Source organism: Rattus norvegicus, chromosome 17 (assembly GCF_021556685.1).
Source record: "Rattus norvegicus strain SHRSP/BbbUtx chromosome 17, alternate assembly SHRSP_T2T, whole genome shotgun sequence".
NCBI classification, from domain to species: Eukaryota; Metazoa; Chordata; class Mammalia; order Rodentia; family Muridae; genus Rattus; species Rattus norvegicus.
Genome location: NC_141550.1, coordinates 57,975,185 through 58,000,557, shown reverse-complemented (window position 1 = coordinate 58,000,557; position 25,373 = coordinate 57,975,185). Strand labels below are relative to the sequence as shown.

At 37.5% G+C, this 25,373-nt stretch overlaps 1 protein-coding gene across 11 annotated transcripts in view; it reads right to left on the bottom strand.

Annotated features, from left to right (window-relative positions):
• Positions 1–25,373, bottom strand: part of Arhgap12 (Rho GTPase activating protein 12) — a 113,522-nt gene that overhangs the window by 18,046 nt on the left and 70,103 nt on the right. For 4 of the 11 annotated variants that reach the window (NM_001107357.2, XM_087590690.1, XM_087590687.1 and 1 more), the window contains 7 exon segments: positions 1,250–1,331; positions 5,158–5,219; positions 9,874–9,948; positions 14,197–14,322; positions 16,554–16,634; positions 17,887–18,027; positions 21,737–21,997. In NM_001107357.2, coding sequence (NP_001100827.2) covers positions 1,250–1,331; positions 5,158–5,219; positions 9,874–9,948; positions 14,197–14,322; positions 16,554–16,634; positions 17,887–18,027; positions 21,737–21,997 — 828 coding nt within the window. 11 annotated transcript variants of the gene reach the window in all.

Sequence of the window (25,373 nt, the reverse complement as noted above, 5' to 3'; positions counted from 1 at the left end):
TTCATTTTCTTCAATCCGCTTTTAATAAAAGTTGAGCCACAAGTACGAAGAAAAAAATAATTACACAATTCTTCAGAAAGACATTAACACAATACTGCCACATTATTCCAGGGAAAAGGAGGAAGACATAATGATCAATCTACTCTAAGAAAGACAGGTCATACTGACATTTTCCTCTTATGATATCAATGTATACTCTAAGTAATTTCCATATACTGGCTGAGCAGAGAACTAACCCAAGGGTTAGTGAGGCACAAAAAGAACTATTCTAGACTGCGCACACTGCTACGGATTTTTAGGCGCCATTCCACAGACACAGAGCTTGGGCATGTGTAGGTCAGCAGGCTCAGCACTGCTCTACACAACTGCAGCACAAATGTAGGAAACAAAAGGCTGTTGGGAGTTTGATAATGGTTCCCTCTGTCCTCAAACATGGTTCCTAAGCTAATTTGAAAAAAACAGTAATTGTAAGAAAATGCTGGTTAGAAAGGATATAAAACAGACCAGATACATTTAGAATAATTTAGTTTTAATTTTTTTTGAATATTGACATTTCAACTGCAATTACTAAACGTTCTAGAAATACCCAAAGAAGGATCTCAGGAGCCACTCTCGACATTCTAAACCCAGATCTGTCACTTACTACTTGTCAACTCTTAAGTTTGAATGTTTGATGTCTCAATGTCTCACCTATAACAGGACAGAAGGACAAGAGAAATAGCTGTCTTGGAATAGAAAGATAACATGTGCACAATCCTTTGCATTTAGGACATGCCAGCATTCAAAACATTAGCAACTGTGACATCCTGGTGTCATTGTAACAACTGCAACTGTAACACCCATGTAACAATAGTAAACACCAAAAATAAACAGCTTCAGCAGTTCACAAAACAAAGCCCCATTTCTTATTCGCCTAGAAATTTGCCTGACATTACAGACGTGGACATCTGACTCCCCTCCTAGTTACAAAGGATCAAACAGACAAAGGTGGGCTCAGCCACATGACTACCTATTTTCTAAGTATCTGAAATAATAATTTAAAACACAGAAAAGCTTTCACATCCTATAAGTTAATATTCTGCAATGCTCAAGTTGCGAGCAGTCGGTTCAAAGGATAAAGCCAACTGCTGATTTTAACACAGTCTCTTTAGAAAAATGGCATGTGCACGTCTTTACTTCAAGCACTGTGGACATTCAGTTGTTACAGCACTCACATGACTTAAGTACATTTCCACAGAGCAATACTTACCCAGCTTGTACTACTTCCTTGAGTTTTCGTAAAAAGTAAAGATGAACCCTGCAACACTGCCCAAGAGGACAACCAGTTTTTTCTGCAAACACACAGATGAAAAGCAACACTATCAATCAAAAGAAATCAAGACCTACTAAGTGCTATCACTGTTATCCACAATTTAATGGTTAGTACTTGAACTATTTATACTTAATATATGATTCTAATGGCATCCATAGTCATTTTAGTGCCTCGATCTGACACATAACCATCACACAAAACAAATGAGGTTAGTCAGAAATGTAAATAATCAAAATAGTTGTAACCAAAATATCCAGGTGTTTTCACATAGAACTAATCTAACACACTGTAATTAAGAACATTAATTTATTTTAGCCACACAAACAAAACATATGTGTATGTTCCATAGATACTAGATAGGTTAAATACTAAATATGTTAAAAGTATATATTAAACGACTGATTGCTCTCTAAGATTTTAAGAATTACTGAATTACAAAAGCTACACATACACGTAAAAACCCTGAATAGAAATGAAGGATAGGCTAGTGAAGTGGCTCAGCAAATAAGGGCACCAGCTGCTGAGCTCAGTAATCTGAGTTCAATCCCCTGGACCTATGAAGAGAAACTCACGCAATTCTCCAACACCAATATTCACATTGTCAAAACCTGTAAAGCCCCTCCCCCAATCCACATCTCAGAGACAATAAGTATTAAGTGTCCAGTGTATATGGGTCTTTTAAAAGTGTTATATAGTACTCTTATGTGTGCTTGTGCATGTGAGGTCAGAGGGTACCTCTAGAGTCAGTTCTCTGCTTCTATCTTTACAAAGGTCCTAGGGGCCAACTGAGGCTGCCAGGTGTGGGCAGCAAGCACTTTCACCTGCTGAGGCTTCTTGCCAGCCCTGTATTTGGGTCTTTTAAACACTGACCACTAGAAGCTGGACAGGTGGTTCAGTGGTTAAAAGCGACGTTTGTTCTTGCAGGGGACCTAGGTTCAATCTCCAGCAACCACATAGTATCCAATTGTAACCCCAGTTCCAGAGGACCCAGAGTCTTCCTCTGACATTCTTGAACCCAGCATGCACATGGTGCACATACATACACAAAGACAAAACACTCATACACATAAAATTAAAAATATTTAAAGCAACTGTCTACTGACTCACTGTTCTGTCTCCAGATACACAGGTAGGTTCACAATAAACGTGTACTACTACTGATGCTCCTACTAATAACGTTAAAGGTGACTGACTGATGGTATAGTCTGGCCAGAATCTTCCCTTCTTTGTTATCTTAAATTATCCATTAAAGATTTGTTGTTTAAATGTTTCTCCCACTGGAGTAAACCTTACATTATTTGACAATTCATTTTGTAACTATTTCAAAGTCTAGACAATTTCTTTTAGTAGCAGCAAATATAGCAAACATAGATTAATATTTGCAAATAATAAAATTATATTATAAGGGGATTCAGTTGCTGGAAGGGTAAAAGGCATGTTAACTCCACATGCTATAATGCTGTAGAGATTCAGTACTGCTTTCCATCCAGTCCCACACGGCCAGTTTGTGGGAACGTTGCAGGGACTTGGGTTTGCTTATATTGTCAGAATGTAGGATTCAATACCTGTGAGTAAGATCTACTCTTCCATTCATTTCCTGTAGTTTATGCACAACTGGTTTTGCCTGTTTCTTTGTTTGTTTTTCCCAATGAAGTGTAATTTAGTCTAAGTCTTACATGTCCCAGGGCTGAGCTTCAATGTGTAGCCGAGAATGGCCTTGAACTTCTTTCTGTCCCATGTCTACCTACAGTGTTGGAGATCATACCCAGGGCTTTGTGGATGTGAATGGGCACTGTAGCAAGTGAGCTACTATCCTTAGCCCACCAATGACAGTACTAATGACTAGTGCTTCCCCAGGAACCAATTCACAATGCTCTTATTTTACACACTTATATATACATGTGTATATTTAAGTATAGCACATGTTTATGTGTGGGTATACAAGTATGCATGGGCTAGAAGAGAACATGAAGTGTTCTCCCCTATCACTCTCCACATTTTCCTTTAGGGCAAGGTTTCTGCCTAAATCTAAAGTTCTTGCTTGGGGCTGGGCTGGCAGCCAGAAAATCCTAGTGTTTCTCTTGTCTCTGCCCCAACTGGACTGCAGTTACAGGCTGGTGGGGAGACCATGCCTGGCTTGTTACAGGAGTGCTGGGATCTAAACTCAGGTCCTCATGGCTGTGCAAGAGGCACTCAGACCCACTGATTCATCTTTGGCTCCCTGCTTTGCCCTTTCAGAGTATCCACGTTTGTAATACTTCAAGTGCATTTCTTCTTTGCTAGGTTCCTACTCCTGCTTTATTTTTTAAACTTTAACATCCCTGCTCACAGCTCTAAATCACTGTTTTTAAACACAGTGCTCTGCTTCAGTCTGAGCACTCACTGTTTTAGTAGACCTAAATCGTCTATCTGCATGTTAGAAGTAGTGAGGATTCTAATACTGTTTATTAAAATGTACTTTCTATTTCATTTTGTGTGGACCTCTTTTATGCTGTTTTGAAATGACTTTCATTTGTTTGTGAAACAAACAAATTTATACCTCTAATTTATACCTCTCTACAAAGAAAGATGCTTTTCTTCCTTTCCAACTTTAGATGTAAAGGGAAGAATTATTTTCCTTTCTTAAAAAAAAAACTGTTATGTGTATGTGTGAATATGGTACTTGGATGCAAGTGTGCAGGTGTCCATGGCAACATACACACAGACAGAAGCCAGAGCAGACACTGACTTCTTGCACCACTCCCTGCCTTACTGCCTTGAGAGAGGTTGTCTCACTAAACAGGAACTCATTTTGGCTGTGCTGGCTAGCTGACCAGTGAGCCCTTGGTATCTGCCTATTTCTTTCCCCCTAATGCTGGGGGATCCAGCCATGTCCAGCTCCACCTAGCTTTTTTACATAGGTGGTGGGGATTTGAACTCAGGCCTCCACATTTGCAAAGCAAGCATTCCTAACCACTGTATCAATGTTACACTTGCAGAATTAACTAAGCGAACACTCAGTGTGATACTGTAACAGCAAACACTGTAAGCACCCTAAATGGTACTAACAGCAGGCCTCATCACATTCTTGCAGATAAATAATGATTAACTTGCTGGTGATTAACTATTCTGCAACAGCACATGCTGTGATAGCTGTGATATAATGAACTGGAACCATCTCCAAGATAAATATAAAGTAGACCATGGTTAATAATGTCATCTACAGTTGGGCATGATGGCGCATGCCTTTAATCCCAGCACTTGGGAGGCAGGCAGATCTCTGTGAATTTGAGGCAGACCTGGTTTACTAATCGAGTCCAAGACACCTACGGGATTTGTTATATAGAGAAACCGTGTCGGGGGTGGGAGAGTGTCATCTACACATCTACAAACATCTACATGTAAATCCTCTGTAGAGGAAAGTACTTATATTCATAGGACCTGACATGGGAACACACAGCTGTTGAAGGCTTTTTCAATGGTACTCAATATATCTTTGCTTTTTATTATGTACCACAACTAACTGCTTATTCAAAGAAAAAAATATAAAAAGAAAGAAAATGTTTCTTTGGAATTTATTATTTCTGAATATCATTTTTTTTTTTTTTTGGTTCTTTTTTTCGGAGCTGGGGACCGAACCGGGGCCTTGCGCTTCCTATGTAAGTGCTCTACCACTGAGCTAAATCCCCAGCCCTCTGAATATCATTTTTTAAATATGTTAACAAAGGAAATATTTCAATGGCAAGTTTACTAGAAAATACATGATTGAAAATTATCCTAAACCATGTTATTAATTCTACTGGAATAGAAGTTTTCATTTACTCAACCAGATAAACATGTAAGAATATTAAAGATTTCATACTTACCGAACCTTTTTCCCATTTTCAGTAATTTTTGTTACATTTAACAATCCATATTTCTCCTGACCCTATGGAACAAAGTGATACTTTTAATGTTAACATTCATTCAAATAATGATGTCCAAATTATACTAACCAATGGAATCAAATGACCTTGCAGTTCAAAAACATAAGAGATTAGTTAGTATATAGCACACTCATTATCACAGCACTATAGTTATCTTGACATTGTCAGTAATTTAAAATTAAGGACTTTGGGGTTTTTTGGTTTTTGATTTTTGTTTTGTTTTGTTTTGCCTTTTTGAGAAAGAGTTCCTGCAGCCCAGGCTGGCCTGGAACTTGCTATAAACCCAAGCCTATCCTTGAACTCCTACCCCTCTTTCCTCCACCACTCACAAGTAGTAGGGGATCATAGTCATGCCCAACAACACCTGGCAAAATATCTTTTTCTCCTGAAGTCACAGCAGCCATTTTGATTCTTTGTTAGCAATTAGAGTTTTACAAGTAATCACCAGAAAAATGGTTTATATCTGCTTTGCAAATATGGAGGCCTGAGTTCAAATCCTCACCACCCATGTAAAAAAGCCAATCTCCAGCATTAGGGAAGGAAACAGGCAGATCCAAGGGATCACTGGTCAGCCTGTTCAAAGAATGTAATGTGATGTTATGATGATAAATAGTACATTTGAAAAATACTAATCTTGTCAGAACATAATAATGACTAGGCAGACAAATGACATGGCTGATAAATTATTCAAAAGTACCTAGTACACTACATAGACTTTAAAGTGATATAAAGAAATGTCAGTATGTGCTTCATTAAACAGATCACCACGTGGTGAACTGGGTCTTGAAAATACTAACTAGACTTATTAGACATGACATTACAAATGTAAAAGTGACAAAACTTTATCATTCATCATCATGCAGGCAAAAGCTAGTTGATGTTTTCTCAAAAGTCCTGCAAATAAACATGAAGTAATACTATCTCACTACATTAGTTTCCTATACAAATGAGATTCATCAAATGAGCTGGTGGCTATTATAATCATCAACACTACAAATAATATGTACATGATACAGCAGCTCAACTGAAACACAAATACAAACTCAAAGAAAATAGATTCAAAATGTATTTCTTTTTTAAAAATATCTGCTTTACTTTTACTCATGTTTGTGCATGAGTATGAGTATGTTTATGTAGGCATGTGCACACAAGTGTGGGGACCTGCAGAGGTCAGCAGGGTGGGTCAGATCCATTGGTACTGAAATCACAGGCAGTGTCAGCTGTGTGATAAGGCGTGTTGGAAATCAAACTTGGGTTCTCTGAGAGCAGCAAGCATTCCTAGCCACTGAGCAATCTCTCCAGCTCCAAAATTTATTTCTATTTGATTGGTTCCTCAACAAATTCTAAGTACTTTAATAGGAAAATATAAATTTTTTAATATGGCATATAAACATAATATCAATAATGTTTAGAAGATGTTTGAAATTTTGCTGCATCTCTAGCTGAAAATTTTTATTGTTTATTGTTTATTGTTAGCATACTTGAAAGTAACTTAGTCACATTTTACTATAATCGTTTTACAAAACAGGTGTTTGGTCTCTCAGATACGCAACTTGAAACTTTTCATAAGACTCTATTGCCTTTCAACAAAAATGTCAAATGGCACAATTTTAAGTATGTACAAGATACTATACAAATACAATTTAAGTATGTATAAGTTACTACATAAAAGCCTTCTGTCCTTTCATCAGATATAGGTAAAAATTTTCCAAAGTATGAGAATAACAACATTTACTTCTCAGGATGGGCCATTTAATGTGAATGGACAGAACTGAGACTCTGGGATGTTTAAGCTACAGCTGGAGTAGCATAGAAGCAGTGGCAGCAAGAAGGAGGTTCAGGTATCAAACAAAGAGTAGAAATGAATTTAGAAGCAGTAGTGACAGTGTTGAGTTCGAGAATGAGAAAGAACTTAAATCAGATTTTTACCAGAGTCAACAGATAAATAGAACAATAAAAAACGAAAACAAAAACCATGTGAAAGGCTGCATTTGTTAAGACACTGTTCAAAAGGAGCTAGTACTTTCCCCAAATTCTCACAGGGAGTAAGACGAGAGCGCTGGTGCTCTAAGGACTGAGCACTCTCATTTGAATATAAGAGAACAAAACTTGCTATACCCAAATGTACAGAAAGTACCACAAACCAATCATTACAGAATATGTTAAGTGCTATGAGAAATGGACTCCTATCTTAACCTGAACAGGAGAACTGAATTCAACCTAGAAGACAAAGAACAGAATCAGAGCACCTTCCTAGAGGAGCTGACCTCTAACCTACAGAGTAGCCAGATGGACACAGAAGGAGAAAGGCAGAGAGACCATCTCAGGGCCCACCAATCCTGTGGCAAGGTAGACATGTGGCAAGAAGAAAGAACTAAGAGACAGCAGCATGGCTGGCAACCAGCTGCACCCCTCTACTGATATGCCAAGGAATGCCAAAGGTCTGAATTTGACCAAGGACAGTGAAAAAGGGGCTAAATTTCAGAGAGACACAGGTCATGAGGGGACAGGAATGACATGCATACAGGGGAAAGGGAGGATACTGAGCAAAGTGCAGAGTTTAAGCAACTAGGTAGACAGCAGAATCTGTTTCAATGTTGTATTTTTAGAAAACCTTCTAAATCTGTACCTTCATTGCCAATAAATATATATATATATACCAAAATTTTAATTCACATCAGAGAGAGGGGGAAATAGCTCTGTAGTAACCCGACAGGATGGAAGAGAAACAAGTAGGACTTTTAGAAGCAAGGCACGCAGAGGAGGGACCTGTAAAGTAGATGTCAGGAAGAGAGAGGTCAAGGGGATAGCAGTCTCAGTGGGAGGCAAGAGAGCAGAAAAGGTGTGTGGGGAGGAAAGAACACCCTGTTTATGTGGAAACAGTAGTCCTGGCAGCATCAACACAGCTGTTCTGTGTTAACAGAGCATGGAAACAAGGCACACTGGGGAGGCAGTTCCCGGGGTGGCCATCAGAGGGCACCCTGCATCCAGGACAATTTAATGGATGTCAAGTGGACAGGGAGAACACTGACCAACAGTGCTTTTAAGCTCTATGCAGATTTGCAAATTCTTGCTTCTACAATTTCTTAGAAATTCCTTTTTATTAAAACATAATCTATGAAGATATTTCTGTGAAATGTATTATACCTCCTATATTTAAAAATACATCCTATCATTACCTCTTAGCTTATTGAGTGCTAATTAAAAATAAAAAGTATATACAATGTGATGGGAACCATAAAACAAGGAATGAAAACAATTAAAAAGAAATATGCACGCATTGCCACATATATGTGGAAAAAGGGAAACAAGAGTCAGAATGATCAGAAAGAAGCGAAGCCTGTGCCTACACAGAATCTCAAGTCTGACTAGTCAACAAAAGTTTGACCTAACTTCACCAGACAGTAATGGTGAAAGTTAGTCTTTTTAAAGTGTTAAAGCTACATTCACTAACTGAACAAGTATTTGCCCAGCAGCTACTGTGTGGCTGTGCAGTAGGAATGAGCATTACTGTTTCTGCTAGCACTGTTTCCTTGCTGGAGAAGACAGTGACAAGAGCGGGGGTCTGTGTATCAATAGCTGCTCTTAATTTTATGAAATAGACAGAACTCATGCTACAAGGAGGATCACAAGGAACCTCATCTAACCTAGAGGACTGGCCTAAATTCTCTAAGGAAGCAAACTCTGACATTAATCCTGGTGGACATGCACAGGCTTCCAGGCAAAGGTGTGGCAGAATCTCAGTGGCAGAGGGAAGTTGAGAGACGACCGTCGTGTTGTGCAGTTGTGCAGTAGGCAGAAGAGGACACACAAAGCGTGAGCTAGGGATACGGTCAGGAGCCAAAGCATGGATGTATGCAGTCTTGCTTAAAAGTGTTCTCCTTAAAATTGTTAACTGTCACCCAAGAAGAGACAGCAGTACAAACCAGCAGCAGATCAGTGGTGACAGGAAGATCAGGAGTGTGTGAACATGAGGATGAGGTCAAAAAGTAAAGACCTGGGTTTTAGTGTGAAGAGAAAAGCTGCTGGGAGGTTTCCAGTCAGACTAATCATCTCCAGTCCTCCCTGGCCCAGACTGACAAGCTCTTCCAAATCACAGACGCGCAAGAGCAGCCATACTGCTGGGAAGGAAGGGCATACGTACGTCTCACCTTCAAACTGCTGGCCTGGGAAGAAAGTGAGGTGTGACTTGTAATATTCTCTGGCAAAGGTCTGTTCTTTGTTTTTTGAGACAGGGTTTCTCTGTGTAGTCCCGGCTGTCCTGGAACTCACTGTGCAGACCATGCTGGCCTTGGAATGCACAGAGATTCCTCTGCCTCTGCCTCCCGAGTGCCAGGACTCAAGGCATGTGCCACCAGACCTAGCTTAGAATCTATTACTTTTAAAAACTAAGTATAAATTTGTCACTTAGAAATATGGCATATATTTAAATATAGCATATATGTAAATATAAATTACTAGCATATTTTGTACAAGTGGGGCTTTAAAATGAGTAAAATTTGATTCTTAAAACTTTTAATTATAATTTTTCTAAAAGGCCAATAAAATTTATAGAGGCACAAGAAACACTTCAACATTGTATTTAAAGAAAATTAATTTACTGAAAGTGGTAGAAAAGGCTATGCTATGTTTTCTGTATGTTTCTAACATACTAACTGGATCTTGATGCTTTGTTGAAGGAGGAGGAGATTCATTTTCAGGTAAGCAGAGTTTGGTGGAGGTTGGAGAATCCTACAAGAAATAAGTAATGAAAAATGTTACTCTATTTTAAACATGTCTTTCTCCCTGACCACAGTGGGAGAACTTAACGAGGCAAACAAAGGAAACTGTTTCCTTGTTATTTTCTATCTCAGATGCTCTGAAGTAGGATCGCACTGATCTGAAAACTACAGATATTATTAAAAGTTTACAACCTATGGCATGTTTGTATAGCAACTATGTTGACTAAAACAGCATTTTATCACTTTTAATTAACCCTATTTAAAATTACGTATACATCAGTTACCATATGATGTGCTATTAGTATGATACACAAGATTATAAAGTTCTATGCAGAAACATTCACAAGAACTAACTGATAATTGACAAAATGGAATTTTACTCTAAAGCAATATGAGAAAATAAATTTAATTGTTTATTGGCATTAAAGGAATTTATGGTTATTCTTCAATAATTAGATATAAAGATAAAAAGATATGCCAAAGAAATCTAGCATTTAAAGATTAGTGATGCGGGGTGGGGTATTTACATGTTTAAGTTTACAAGAATATAAAAACAAGCACAGGTTCTATAAACAGCTAGTTTGGTCAAAACTAAAAGATATTATTTCTTATGAAGGGTAAGAGTGAAAAGTATTTTTTTGGTACTAATACCAACTTTCCTTAAATTTTCTCCATTCTCTTAGATGCTTGAACTAATCTGAGTTAAAGAGGATGAGAAGTCATCCCAATCCCCTTACTAATTCCCAGTCCAAACAAACAGTGCTTTGAACACTCACCTCCACATCTATGCTTATAAAACTACAAGATTCTGACAACAAGCCTGAGAACATTTTAAGTAACAATGTAAAACCCTAATCTCAACATTCATTCACTTGGGAAAAAAATCTTCAGTTTGCACCCTGTAATCTGTACACACAAACTCCACAACAATCAAGATTTACAAAGAAACCTTTGAAAGGACAATCTTACAACAAAACAACCAAAGCTAACACCACTAATGGACAAAGTATTAAAATCCTATCTACAAATCCTAGAAAAACAAGCTCAGCTTATCCAGATTTGAGTTTAACCTTATTTCAGTACTTTTTCTCAGTTCAGTCACATGACTTCTATGTGTATTAAAACAGCCTGAAAAGCAAAAGATGAATGATCCAAGACTACAAAGTGAGTGAATAAAAGTGGCATGGATTCTACATTCCTAAAACCCACAAATAACAGTGATAATGAATACATAATCATTATTACAGTAAAGAAACAATCACACATTGATGTATCTATGTAAGAATATGTGCATACACATCATTCACATCCATAAATAGTTTTAGTAAAAGCCATACATAAATAGGAACAAGGAAACCCACTCAGATGCAATAAAGCCATACCCACAACTACCTTCTTCAAGATAATCTTACCTGCCTGCTGAACTAGGACTCAAGTCATTTTAACAAAACTTGCCACATAATACTGGATTTTATTCCATTAAAGTTATAGGTGCCTATTATGTATAGTGTCCTAGTGTAGTCTCTTTTTCCATAGCCTCAAAGACTGCCCTATTTTAAGAAGGCATATTTAGGTGATAAAAGAAATGGAAATATTTACTTGATGAAGCAATTAGCTGTGAATCTATTTCAAAGGGCAACCTGAAGAGACAGATTTCTACTAAAAATAAGTAAACATCTGTTCTCAGGACAGTCATATTGCTGCTGCCTAAGGGCAATTAGATGAGAAAGAATATGAAGTAATTCTCTGTAAAGGTACCTTCAAGGATCAGATTAAAGTTGAAATCTCACAGAAATGTGTGTGCATGTGTGCACATGCACCCTTGAAAATGACAGAAAGCTTGAAAAAGGAACTCTAAGTATACCTCACCGAAATGCTCATTTTTGCTATAGTTCAACAGGTAGTTCAACAGTAGGTTTTGCCTTGCCATATTATATATGGCAGTTAACAGTTTTCTATATACCTAGATTTATAATTAATTCCTGGAATTGATTGTATTTTCCATGAACACTTCTAGGAATCTCATTTGGCTAGGCTAATCTCAATATTAATAGATTTTCAAACACATCTTCAAAAACATTGATTCCAAAATGTCACTCATTTAATTTGTCTTTTAGATGGCTACATGTAGAGGTAAAATATTCTTGAAAATAAAAACTAGAACTGGTCTATTTTCATTGTTCTGTAAATTCTTATTATAAATATAGAAAGTGTGCACCCTACACTCTTCAAAAATCTACCTTGTTTTATATAGAGACTAATTTACATTCAATTGCACTAACAAAACATCTTATTTTGAACTGAATGAAATCAGTAATTTACAAAAGAATTTAAGACTGAAAGTAACCGAACACTGGGGGGAAACTAACAACAGAGCTCATTTTAGCCAGGCATAGTGGTGTTATACCTATAATCCCAGCACTCTGGAGGCTAAGGCAGGAGGGTCATTGTGGTAGTCTGAATGAGAATTGCCCTTGTGACTCATGTATTCCAATGATTGGTCCCCAGTTGGTGAAAGTGTTTGGGAAAGATTAGGAGGTGTGGCCTCACTGGAGGAGGTGTGTTATTATAGGTAGGTCTTCCTACTGCACACACTTTGTGCTTGTGGATCAATTGTAAGCTCTCAGCTATTGCTCTAGTGCTTACTGCTTATGTTCCTACTGTGATGATCATGGAGTCTAGCTCTCTTAATCCCGAGCCCTCCAAAATAAATGTTTTCTTTTATAATGTTGCCTTTATCATGGTGTCTCTTCAGTGCTAGAGCAGTAGCTGACAGCTTACGACTGATCCACAAGCACAAGGTGTATGTGTAGTAGGGATACCTACTTGTAATAGCACACCTACCTAATTTTTCCCAAACATTTTCAGTTGCCAACTTCCAAGTCAGACTAGGCTACAGATAAAGATCCTGCTTAAAAAAAAAAAAAAGAGAGAGCGAGAGATAGAAACATGGAAGACTTGTTAATTATGCTACAAAAGTGATCAGAGACCTTTTTAAAGGTAATGTGCTTAATTTTTGAATGTCATCATCCCCTTCCCCTTCTCCTTCTAATGGATATGACTGATGTTCTTACAAATGTACCACAAATGCCCACCATGCCCTCAAAGAAAACCTTATTCTAACAGTGTAACTGAGGAAGTTTAAGAAGATCCTTTCTGAAACCCGAATCAAAATCCATATCCTATTAGAAACATAGAATGTCACTTCTCAGACTGAAGAAAGAAATATTATGGGAAAGAATAGAGCAAGTAGGATCACTTCCTGGGACAGAAAAAATGAAACCTTTACTATATAAACTTTCCTGAAGATCAAAGACAGCAAAAGTGGCTTAAAATAGTGTGTGTGTATATATTATATACTACACACTCCTACAAACACACATGTGCATGCTAGCTCAAATATGTCAAGTATACACATCAGATATCAGTATGTCACAAAAAAGTTGGTCTATTGTACAGAATTTGAGAAAACACAAATCCAAAAACCAATGCACAGTAACTGATGCTAAATACAAACTCATGCCATTTAGTTAAGGCAATATTTTCACACTGTTTTGTAGACAAAAACCATTAACTTGCATGCAAGAATTAAGTAACTAGTGTGTGTTCTGCCCTCAACAGGATATCTGCATCACCCTCTAAGGTTCAGGGGCCATCAAGGGACAGAGAGGAGAAAGAACTAAGGAAGGAATGCTATGAAGCTCTTCTGGATATGCTGTGGCTCACTCAGAGCAGCAGAGCCTGCCTGCACAGCACCTCATCAAGACTAAGCATCTCAGCATTCCAGCACACAGGAAGGACCTTAGGTCTCATCCTTCCCTGAGGGACTACGGGCAGTTAATGAATAGGAGTGGGTAGGCATCAGTGGTGTAGCCACTGGTAAGTTACTCTTGCCCAAGTAAATAACCTTCCACCCAAGCTCATTCAGGAACCCCTAATTTAATGTGGGCTATAAAAGCAAACAGATAAAAGTAGGGAGATTCTGTTGAGAAGGGCTCAGTGGGAACAGTATAAGATAGGCTAATGAGAGGGTGATATAATCAAAGTACATTATATGTACATAATAGTGGAAAAATTAAAACAAAATAACATTATTTTGCACTTGATCAAAAGAAGTTAATATTTTTGCTAATAATTGTGTTTAACAACAGTAAAATTTTACATAAATATTAGTACAAATGGCTATAACTCACTGTGAACAATATAATTCCCAAAACACTTGACAAAATTCCTAACACATTTTTCTCCAAGCTCTTACCTTGTCGTTGGAGTCCAACACAATGGTGCTATGTCTCCATTTAGTTAACACTATTGGTTCTTGCAGCCGCCTGTCCAAGCTCCTACTTTTAATTATTTCTCTCTGCTGCTGAGATGAAGCATTATACTAAACAAACAAAAGAATACACTTCATAAGTAAAAGATACAAATGTGAATCTACAATAGCTCCTAATGACACATGATCACTAGGCAATGTTCAAGGGATACCACACCACGAGTGGTCTCATCTCAGTTTTCTTACTGAGCAGCCTTGTGACAGGACTGAGACCTTGACTTTAGGGTTGGACATATCCAGTTAGTGTTGTCTTTTGTAAACTATTTGTTCCTCATAAATTGTTCTTCACTGCAAAAAGGACAGAGCAGAACTGTCACCTCACTAAGTTGTTCTAAGAGTAAATGTAGTAGAAACACTCCAGTTCTTCATAAATACTACTACAATTATCATACAGTTTAAATAAGGTTTACACATACAGTTTTTACATTTAATAGTTTAAAGGTTTGCCTTTGTCCACTTAAGGCTAGACATACTGCTGTCTTTCTAAAGTGTACAAGCTCAGAACATTACTTCTGAACATAACAACTGTATAGAAAACAGAACAATCACTGTCAAAAGAAAACTGCATGTGAAGTTAATATGTTATCAGTGCAGTATTAAACATAGGTGTCTGGAATTTTAAGTAGATCATACAGAAAGATGGAAAACTATAAAGCTTTGAGAGTTGTGCTACCTTATGTAGGGAATGTAAATGCTTTGTTGTAAAAAAAATAATAATCAACTTTTAAACAGATGTGGGCTTTTTTTTCCTGAAAAGAAAAAAATCCTGTATTAATGCCCCTCAGCTCTAAAATCAGTCCAAACCTTAGCTTTCAATGACTTTGATAAAAATTCCACTAGTTATATATTAGAGTGTGCTTTTCACGCACAGTATGTTGTTTTTTTGACTCTCCCAAGTGAATGCATACAAAGTAGCTAACGAAGCTGAAACTAGAAGTGGCAGTCAGCACATACAGGTATTTGTTTTTAATTCAGTGTTTTCTAACAATAATCTTCAGATTATTATTTCTACACTAAACAATGATAATGCTTAAAGACCACCAAAGTCCTGTGCCAGACATTTAATTATAAAAAGACCTAACTGTTTACACAGGGCTTCTCGGAAAAACAATCATCTCTAGCAAACACTTGTGGCTGTGTGAGCTTATATATGAAATTTCATGGAACCTAGCCTAGCTTTTGAGCTTGTAATTACTATAATTTAGAAAACCTTTCTAGGTGGTAAGAAAAATAATGTAAAATTAATTCAAGTAATAATCATAATTTTAAATGTACTCACAATTTACTAGGCACAGAATATTCATAGGGGCAAAACAAGCACAACGAACTGTGAGACACCAATAACAAAGTGTACATAATAGAGAAAAAGACAAGAGAAACAACACAACTTAAACACCCTTAGTTTAAAAAGACAACCACATTTTAACATGTTTTTAATCCCTATAAAAACTTTTTAAAAATCTGAACTCAAATCTAATTGTGCATTATTTTAAGCATATACATAGAAATAAATTATAAGAACCTAGCACAGATTTTTCTAAAGTAACACAGTATTAAATACACATAGATGCCTTCCAAATACAACTTCCAGATCCATCTCTCCTCCCTCTCATGCTATATTATATGATGAACTGCATGTTTACCAACCACATGCATCTCATATTTTGATAAAATCTTAGCATCAATATATTGTTAACTAACTGTACTGTGCCCTATGTTTATCTATACCTAGCAGTGTCAAATGTGTGTGTGTGTGTGTGTGTGTGCTCACGCACATCTGACTCATTTAAATATACCTTCACTGATGATAATCTTGAATAAAATCACTATTCTTTCTCCTAAAAAGAACTAAAGCCCATTCCATGTAAGACTCTCAGATAACTTGACAGGCTGACACTACTGGCATTAAGTAGAACTCATATCTGGGGATAATAAGAGACCAGTTTCAGGCTATCAAAAGATTCCTGATTGAGGACAATCTAGATGAGAAAGTGGTAAATGTACATCTCTGACAATGTTAGGGAACTACAGGGCTGCAAATGAACTTAAAAAAAAAAAAGTCTTCTGCTTTTTAAAGAATAAAACAAAGCTAAGAGTAAATCTATAGTAAGTTTAAAGCTACCTGAAGGGAACTTCAGACTAGTCTGAGCTACAAATGAGACTTTGTCTCTAAAACAACAAACAAAGACAAGAATGAAAATAAAAAATAAAAAAAAATAAATTCAGTCTTATGCAACTGTCTTCAGACACTATGTACATTAGGTCAACATTAAGCTTCTTACCTTTGGCAATTCCCATTCTGACCGAGATCCGTCTGCACTATAGTAATACTGTCTACCTTGATCATCAACATGCTTGAGCCACTACAAAAACAGAACAGGTTTTTATTTAATTTAAATAAAGGCTAGTTTAAATGGCTATGGTTAAGATTATTAGACATTATTCTTAAAAATTTCATCCTACCAGCAAGAAAGTAACAAGTAAACAAATGAACTCAAGAGCTTAGCTTGGTAATATAATACTCAATATTAGCATGCACTTCCCTCTTTCCCCAAATGTCAGATAATTCAAATATCATTTGACAACACAGTAAGAAACATAAGACATAAAGATACGTGGAGACATATGTATGCTAGTATAGCAGAGGGTCTAAAACATCCTAAGAACAGGTTTTAAGACATTAAAAACATTTTTCAAGTTTTAGGTATAAAAATCTCACAATTTAAGCCTACTTTTATAAAATCCTCATTATTTCTCTCAGTCAGTGCACTGTACACAATGCATTTTAAGTAAAAAGAGAACTGCACACAATATAGAACAGAGAATAAATAAATAATCTTTATTTTTACAGAAGTGAAAACCACTAGTTTTATACATTCTGGGGCTAAATAACTGAAGCAGGAAGAGGACTATTTGCCTAACCCCTAGCCTTAAGTAGCAAACCAATCGGCAACCATTTAAAATGGCTTTTCGGGTAGTGCATAAAATTTTGATATTCATTCATAAACTAATTAATTACAAAATACTAGATTCATGGTCTTTATTTTACACAAACTCAGTCGCAATGGAGATCGAAATATAAGCTGTGTGAGAGTGTGTAATAACAGCAGGTTGGAAAAATCATTGAAAAAACCCCCAAATTTCCTCAAGAGAAATACCAACAAATATTTTTATTGAAGAACCTTAAGCAAATGACAACAGGTCTGTCCTCAAAGATTCAACTGAATGGGTTATCAGTCCACGAAACCACCATTGCTGTAGCCCATTTAAACAGTGAAGCAAGGATCAGGATATAGCTTGGTAGCAAAGTGCTTACATATCATATGTGAACCTCATGTTCTATCCCCAGCCAATAACACACCAACAAAACCATGAATCAGTAGTATTCCTATGTACTCCGTTGTAAAATTGCTATGAGGAATACTTCTCGTGAGATTTTTTGGAGAAAGAGCCTAACTTCAAAGTCACCATCTCACTCTGCCTCTCAAGTGCTAGATTATACATATGTACCTCTGTACCAGCTTATGAATTTATTACTATTCAACCTCAGGACACAATTATCTCATGGGGATTCTGTCAAAGTATACTAGACGAGAAAAAGAAAAAGAAAAGTACCTTTTCCTTAGTATAGTCACTGGTATATAAGGTATGCCCACGTTCATCCAGCTCTTCTGACCAACCCCTGGGAGGAGAACCACACTGACTATCTGACTGGCTGAAACAACTGCTGTGGTAGTTTTCTTCTGATGAAAGAGGCTATAAACAGTCAGAAACACAAGGATTTTCGTCTTTGAATATAAATATGCATTGAGTGAGAATCTAAAAAGACTGAATTTACTTAGCTATACATACTAGGATATCTTGAATATATTAATAATATTCAAATATTTACTTTTCAAAATAAATTGTCTTTAGTACATTTTAAGTTGTGATATACAATTAACATTAGTTATTTTATGAGTTATATTAATACAATCCTGGACAAGGTCCTGACAGGAAATAAAAATAATTACAGTTTAGTACAGAACAGCCTCAAAGACTTGTGTGTAGAAGGCTTGGTTCTCAGCTCTTGGTGCTAACCATGCAGATGAGATTGATCCATACCTGAGTTAAGAACGAGTAAGAGAGGACTGGCTTGAGCAAATGCATTTAAAGGGCATAACCTGTCCCTGGCTCCTTGTTGTCTCTGTCCCCTATCTCTCACCTCTTTTTCCTAGCAGCTGTGTTGAGGTGAGCAGCTTTCTTGCACTATGTCCTCCTACTATGATGTTCTCCCCCACAAACAGCCAGAGACAACAGACCCAATTGTCCACAAACTGAAAATATGAGCACAAATGAACCTTTCCTCCTTTACTTTGGTTTTCTACAGTGGATGTCACAATAGAAAGGAGATTAACAAAGGAATCTTTACCATTCACATCCTAGTGAGATTACAGATATAAATTATCTGAGCGACTAGCAAGAAAAGAGAGCGTATTCTTTATAGGATAAAATGACAGCTGAGTTTTCAGCATTAACAATGGAAGCCAGAAAACATGAGAATAAGTTAGCAAACCAAACCAAACAAAAAGAACCAAGTCAAAAGTCAACTTGGAACTACATTAAATCCTTAAGTAACTCAACACTGTGTGTGCTGAGCATGTATGGGCGCATGTATGTGCACGCACACATGCACATTTCCAGACCAAAAAAAAAAAAAAAATAAAAGATTCTTGGGCTGGAGAGATGGCTCAGTGGTTAAGAGCACCAACTGCTCTTCCAAAGGTCCTGAGTTCAAATCCCAGCAACCACATGGTGGTAATGAGATCTGATGCCCTCTTCTGGTGTGTTTGAAGACAGCCACAGTATACTCATATATAATAAATAAATGAAATATTTAAAAAAAAAAGATTCTATCGCTAAGAAAAGCTCACAAGGGAATTTAAAAGCATGTACTGAAAGCAGAAGAAATTTGAGGGAGAAAGATTAAAATTAAGGATTGAAGTTGAGTTGTAATACATAATAGAGGAGCTAAAAACAGAAACAAAATATACAATAAGTGCCAGAGGAGACTTGTTAAGGTTAAACTGTGATAAAGCAGACATGGTGAGAATCAGGGCAGCGGTGGGTAGCAAGATTGCTAGACTCAGGCCAGATAACCCTTTGCTGTGAACAGTTGTCATAAGCTGTGTTAGCAACACCTTTGGCCTCTAACACAGTACTCCCTCACTGTGATAGTTAGTCTGTAAACAGTGCTAAGATTCTGGAAAGCATATTTGTCCTGCAAAGCACTGTTACCATGTAAGAGCCATTGTCCTTAGGAAACCATTAGATAAGCTTCTAAAACAGTCTCTCAATTTGTGGGTCCTGGAACCTTTGAGGGTCAAACAACCCTTTCATGGGGGTCACATATCAGATCTCCTACATATCAGATATTTGCATTATGATCCATAACAGTAGCAAAATTATGGTTAAGAAGCAGCAACAATAGTAATTTTATGGTTGCAGGTCACCATAACATGAAGAACTGTATTAAGGAGCTGCAGCATTCGGTCAGTTGAGAACCACTGCTCTAAGGTAAGACAGAGAGACATGGCCACTTACTTCCTTTCAAATTTTACAAAATTAACTACAGTGAATTATGTCTAAAAAGATACACACCCACAAGAACTGGAAGAACAGAGTTAGCAGATAACAAACATCTCAATTAACCATGCAGAAGAAAGCTTAGTCTAAACTGGCAGGGAGGAAATGGGCTACTGGATAGCAGGATCTGGAGCTGGCTCAGAAACAACAGCACTAGAACTAAGACACGATGGTCGGGGTACGAAAGATGAGAGGACTAATGGTACCAAAATCCCTTTCTTCATGCCCATGCTCTAGGCATATTCCAAAGCAGAACTGGGGTGGTGTTAATCCCCTCAAGAGGGCAATCAGTAAGAACCTCAGTTGCAAAGCAAATCACAGTTAAGAAGGATCCAAAGACTAAGGCACCTGAGAACTGAATGCTGACACCAATGCATTAAAGGGCCCCATGCTGTAGGGAGAGGGGCTGTACAGTCAGTGTGGAAAGGCCCACAGGGTCTAACAGGGAAGACAAGCAACTAACACAGAGGCCCAATTCAAGTGAAGTTCAAAACAACTTAAAGCTGTGAAAGGAAATTATTTCTAACCTAGAATTTTACACTCAAGCATTTGCTTAAATACAAATGGTTTTCAGATTCACGAAGTCTCTCAGTTTTACCTCCCATCTACATCCTTTCTTCAGAATTGATAAAAGATGTGTCTAGAGACTTTGGAAATATCTATTCTCACACAGGATGTGCAGAAACATACATTGAGACCCTGACAGACAAATTACTTTCATTTACAGAATTAAAAAGATAAGAAATACAAATTTCCTGTGTATATCTAATTTTTTCTACTATTTTGTAATTTAATCTTTCCTTAGTAATTATAAAGATTTTTACTATTGATAGACAAAACTTTTTTTCCCAAATCTTTCTAGAGCTTTCCTAGCTTTTTTTTTTTTAGCAGTTTTACTTTTGGTATTTCTATTTTTGTTCTCAATTGTGAACATTATAAGTCACCATGAAAGAGAGCTGTGAATAACCAATTGAAAAGTAGGACAAGAAGGGGAATATTAGCTATAAAGCTCTTCGATTCTGCTAAATGCAGGATAGGTGACCTAGCTGCTTCCTGTGAGAGTTGGTAGCCCTCATGGAAACCCAGCACAAAGTGGCAGGACTTCACTGAATCCCACCAATCCAATCCACCTTTTACCTACATAGCAAAACTACAAACAAAACAAAACAAAACAAAACAACAACACAGTGCTCCCCTAAAATGTCAGGTCTCTATAACAGCCTGCAGGAGATACTGATGAGAGAGGAAAGCAGCAGTAAGAACAGTGTATAGCACAGTTCTGAGGGAATTATCCTCACACGTGACTAACCCAACTACAGCCAAGGAATAATCATGACTTCCCTTAAACAGAATTAAAGGGTGTCTTGTATCCTTACTGGCAGGAAAACATGAAGAGTTTGATGGTCACAGAACACTGACTGTTTTGATCACTTAAGTAACTTTTTCTATGTATCAGTCTAGGTTGTAGTCATGGACCTCCTTTTCTTTTTACTGATTTATATAATAAGCATCCTTTTGGGGGTGGGGGAACCACTGTGATGGGACAGCCTCAAGCTTGCTGTGAAGCCAGGACTGGCAATGACACTGCTGTGAGTTTCACCTCTGCTGTGCTGGCTCCTTCTGATGCAGTAAAGAAAAGGTTCTGCAGTGGGCAGGAGCCAATGAGTGTTCTCTAAAGACAGTATCTGTACGCTAGTTAAAGGTTTGAAGAAAGCCTGGGGAAATCTTAGAGGTTCAAATGCTCTACCACATTGATACCAAGAAACCAAGCTCTTTGTTTCATTTCTGAATAATGAAGAAAAACTGGGAGCCTTACTGGTTGGCTCTGATGTACTCATACCTCTTGCTCTCCTGGGCTCTGAAAATCTCGGCTTGTGCTCACATCCCGAGCCCACCGAGGTGGTTTCCAGGTTCGCTCCTGGGTTGTGCGGTTATAGTAGTAACAACGGCCTGAACTGTCTTTGTGAGTCTCCCACTCCCCATTAACTTGAATTGCTGGGCTCCCAGGGAGAGGAGGAAGAGCAGACTGCGATATTTTCAGTTCCTGTAGGTTAGCATAAACTGGAGAATCTGGCCTTCCTTGATTAGGGGGTGTGGTTGCCTGTGAAATAAAATTAAAATTTCATGTTTAAATGGCATAACATTTACAAATTGAAATTACATTAAAGAAATTTATAAATAACCATACTAATGTATTTTAAAACCTGGGGAAAATACCAAGAGCTGACGGTACAAAGCTAAGCTCTGTGGTACAGCCCTTGCCCAGAATGTTCAAGGTCTGATTGTTAGCACTACAAAATAAATGAGCAGATAAGTATTTCAAAACAACACATAAAAATGACCAAGAAATTTTAAAGGAAAAATAAAAATACATAAGACCATGGGAATAAATAGTATGGTTTAATATTCACAGCCAGATTGAAAATAAGTACCTTCAAACAGAATCTAAAATGAGCTTGACAAATCTCCCTGACTCCTAAAACAATATTCAATTAACTGACAGCTATAGGTTCTATTTAAGATCTGACACAAGAAGGTTGTACAACACTGGATAAGACCACTTCAACTATCCAAATGTGAAGTATTTAACCCATAAATGAAAGGACTAGACCAAGCTACTAAGGTTCCCTATGGCTCTAAAATCTAAGATTTTTGTCAATTTAAAAAAAAAAGATTTATTTATGAGTATATATGTGTCTATGTGAAAGTATGCTACATGAGGCTAGAAGGAAGTGTTGGACTCCTTGGAGCTGGCTGTGGGCTGTCCAATGTAGGTGGTAGAAAATGAACGTAAGTCCTCTGGATGACCATGTTTTTAAATACTGAGCCATATCTCCAAATAATTTAAATAATATATTTCTATGTTTCTATAGCTCTACCCTCAGTCAGATACATGATAATCTAGTCACTCTCAATTCAACAAATAATAATTTAAAAAAATGTAACTGGAAAAGGAAACACCTATTCATAGTAGGGAATCAGTTAACTAATTAAAAATAAACATTAAAACCCAATGAGAATACTTGGAATACATCCCTCCAAGGACTGGCTCAGTGGTATACTGTGTACTTAGAATCCCAAATCATACATTTACTCCTCAGCATGACATAAGCCCTGCTCCTCATTTCAAAACTTGATTACATATAATTCCCTACAAATACACAGTCTCAGCATGTAGTATGGTTAGCACTTGTCAGACAACAATGTACTGAATGAAGAAAGAATGCAAATGCAATGGCCAAACAGACACAGAACTAAGGAACTGAAATTGGTTAGAGGTGACAGAGAGCAATCATTTCTAGTTTGGGGACAGGATGGTCAGCTACGCCCCTATCTCAGAATGAAACATCTCCAAATGAACTGAGCATCATGTATAAACACAACAAAAATTCTGTCTTCTAGGATTTCGTAAAGAAAAGTGAAACTAATTGATCATCTGAATGAATAATAGACAATGTTGAGGTTACATGGGAAACAGATACTCACTGAAGCAAAGCATTCTGAGCAAGAGTGAGGAGAGCTCCAGGATGAAAAAAATAAACAAAAGAGAGTTAGTTGAGAGGCAGAAACACATGTGAAGAAAATAGCTCAGCAGGAAGCCAGGCCTAGTGACACCTACCTTGATCCCAGCACTCAGGAGGAAGAGGCATGGGCATCTCTGTGAGTGTGAGGCCAGTCTGTTCTACATAATGAGTTCCAGGACAGTCAGAGCTGCAGAGTGAGACCCTGCCTTAAAAAGGTAGAAATTAAAGAACCAACATGGCTCCTGTGAACTCACAAAGTCTGTGAAGAAGTAGAAAGAGGAAAGCCTTAGGTTTTAAATCCTCCAGAATACCTAATTAGTAAAGGAACAAGGACGACCTATGTGCTATGTTTAAAGCATTCATGTTACTAGTGGTATAACTCAAAAGTGCTTGTCTAACATGCACAAGTCTATGAGTTCAACTCTCAGCATGGTCCCCTTGGAGAGAAAGAAAACTACCACAGATGACATCCAATATAGTATTTAGAAATTAACAAGTCTTTAAGACAGAAAGAACATTTTGAACTACTATAACATTTAGAGGGATACAACTATGGGATGTACTTCACATATACAAAGCCCTGGATTTGATTCCCAGCACAGCACAAAATCAAGTATGGTGGTATATGCCTACAATCCCAGCATCTGGGAGGTAGAGGCAGGAGGATCAAGAGTTCAAGGTTATCTTCAGCTACATAGCAAGTTCAAATTCAGCCTGGACCACCCTATCAAAGGGAAGGGAGGCGGGAGAGAAACAATGCATCCAGCTCCACCCTGCTCTGGAGATCAGCTTGGTAGAGGGATGCCAATAGCACAGAAGAGGAGAAATGCAATAAATATGGTGGGAGTGCACAAGCTGGGCAAGCTAAAGCCCAGACATAACAAGGTCAAATAACCATGCAGATGTTACGTTTGTATGAAATAATTTGTTTCACAATTTTAAACTACAGATTAGTATCACAATAGAGAACCGCACATCTAGAGGAGGGAAAGGAGAAGCTCTTTGGATTCTATTGGTTGGTACTCTATAATGTTCAACTGGAAATGATCAAACTAGACTGAAAGCAGAGGAAAACCAGGGCAAAAATTATAAATGTAAAGATATTGGATCAGTAAGTTAAGAGAACATATATGAGAACCTCAGAAAACTGAAAAGACAGGAAAAGTGAGCACAGAATATTTGAGAGGTAGCACATGGTCTAAGGATAGTGGTCTCTGTTACCATCTGTGTATGTATAAACAAGACACCGGATAAAAGGATCCAGTAAGGAAGGGTAGAGTCAAGGTCTTCTACAGGCAAAGAGGAGGCTTTCCAAGGTGGAGCTCAACAGTGTCAAATCCACAGACCTTAACATAAAGAATGGGAAGTCACCTGACTCAGCATTCAACTTCTTGAAAAGATTCAGCTGCCAGCCTTGAGTATTTGGCCTGCCACTATCAGAGTGAGTGTACCTATGTATGAGTATGTAAGTTCATATCCCCAACCCCATAACAAACACATGTATAACCTCGTCACTGTGGATTAGACACAAGTGGATCTGGGGCTCACTGCCAGAAAGCGTAGTCTAATCAGCAAGCTTTCAGGCTCACTGAGAACCTGTCTCAAAATAAGGCAAAGAAGTGGTTGAAAACTATATCCCAGTGCCAACCTCTGGCCTTCACATGGACCCACACGGGCAAGTGCACATGCATATAACAAACAGGGATTAAAGTTGTATGCCACCTCATCTGACTAAAATTATTTTATATGTGTAAGTGTTTTGCCTGTGTGTCTATGCCACATGTCTTGAAGGCCAGAAGAAGGAGTCAGATCCCCCAGAACTGGAGCTGCCATACAAAGCTGGAAATTGAACTTGGGTTCTCTGGAAAAGCAGCAAGTACTCTAAATCGTTAAGCCATTTCTTTGGCTTTTTAAATTTTGTAAAAATTCCTTTAAAAATACTTCCATAAATAT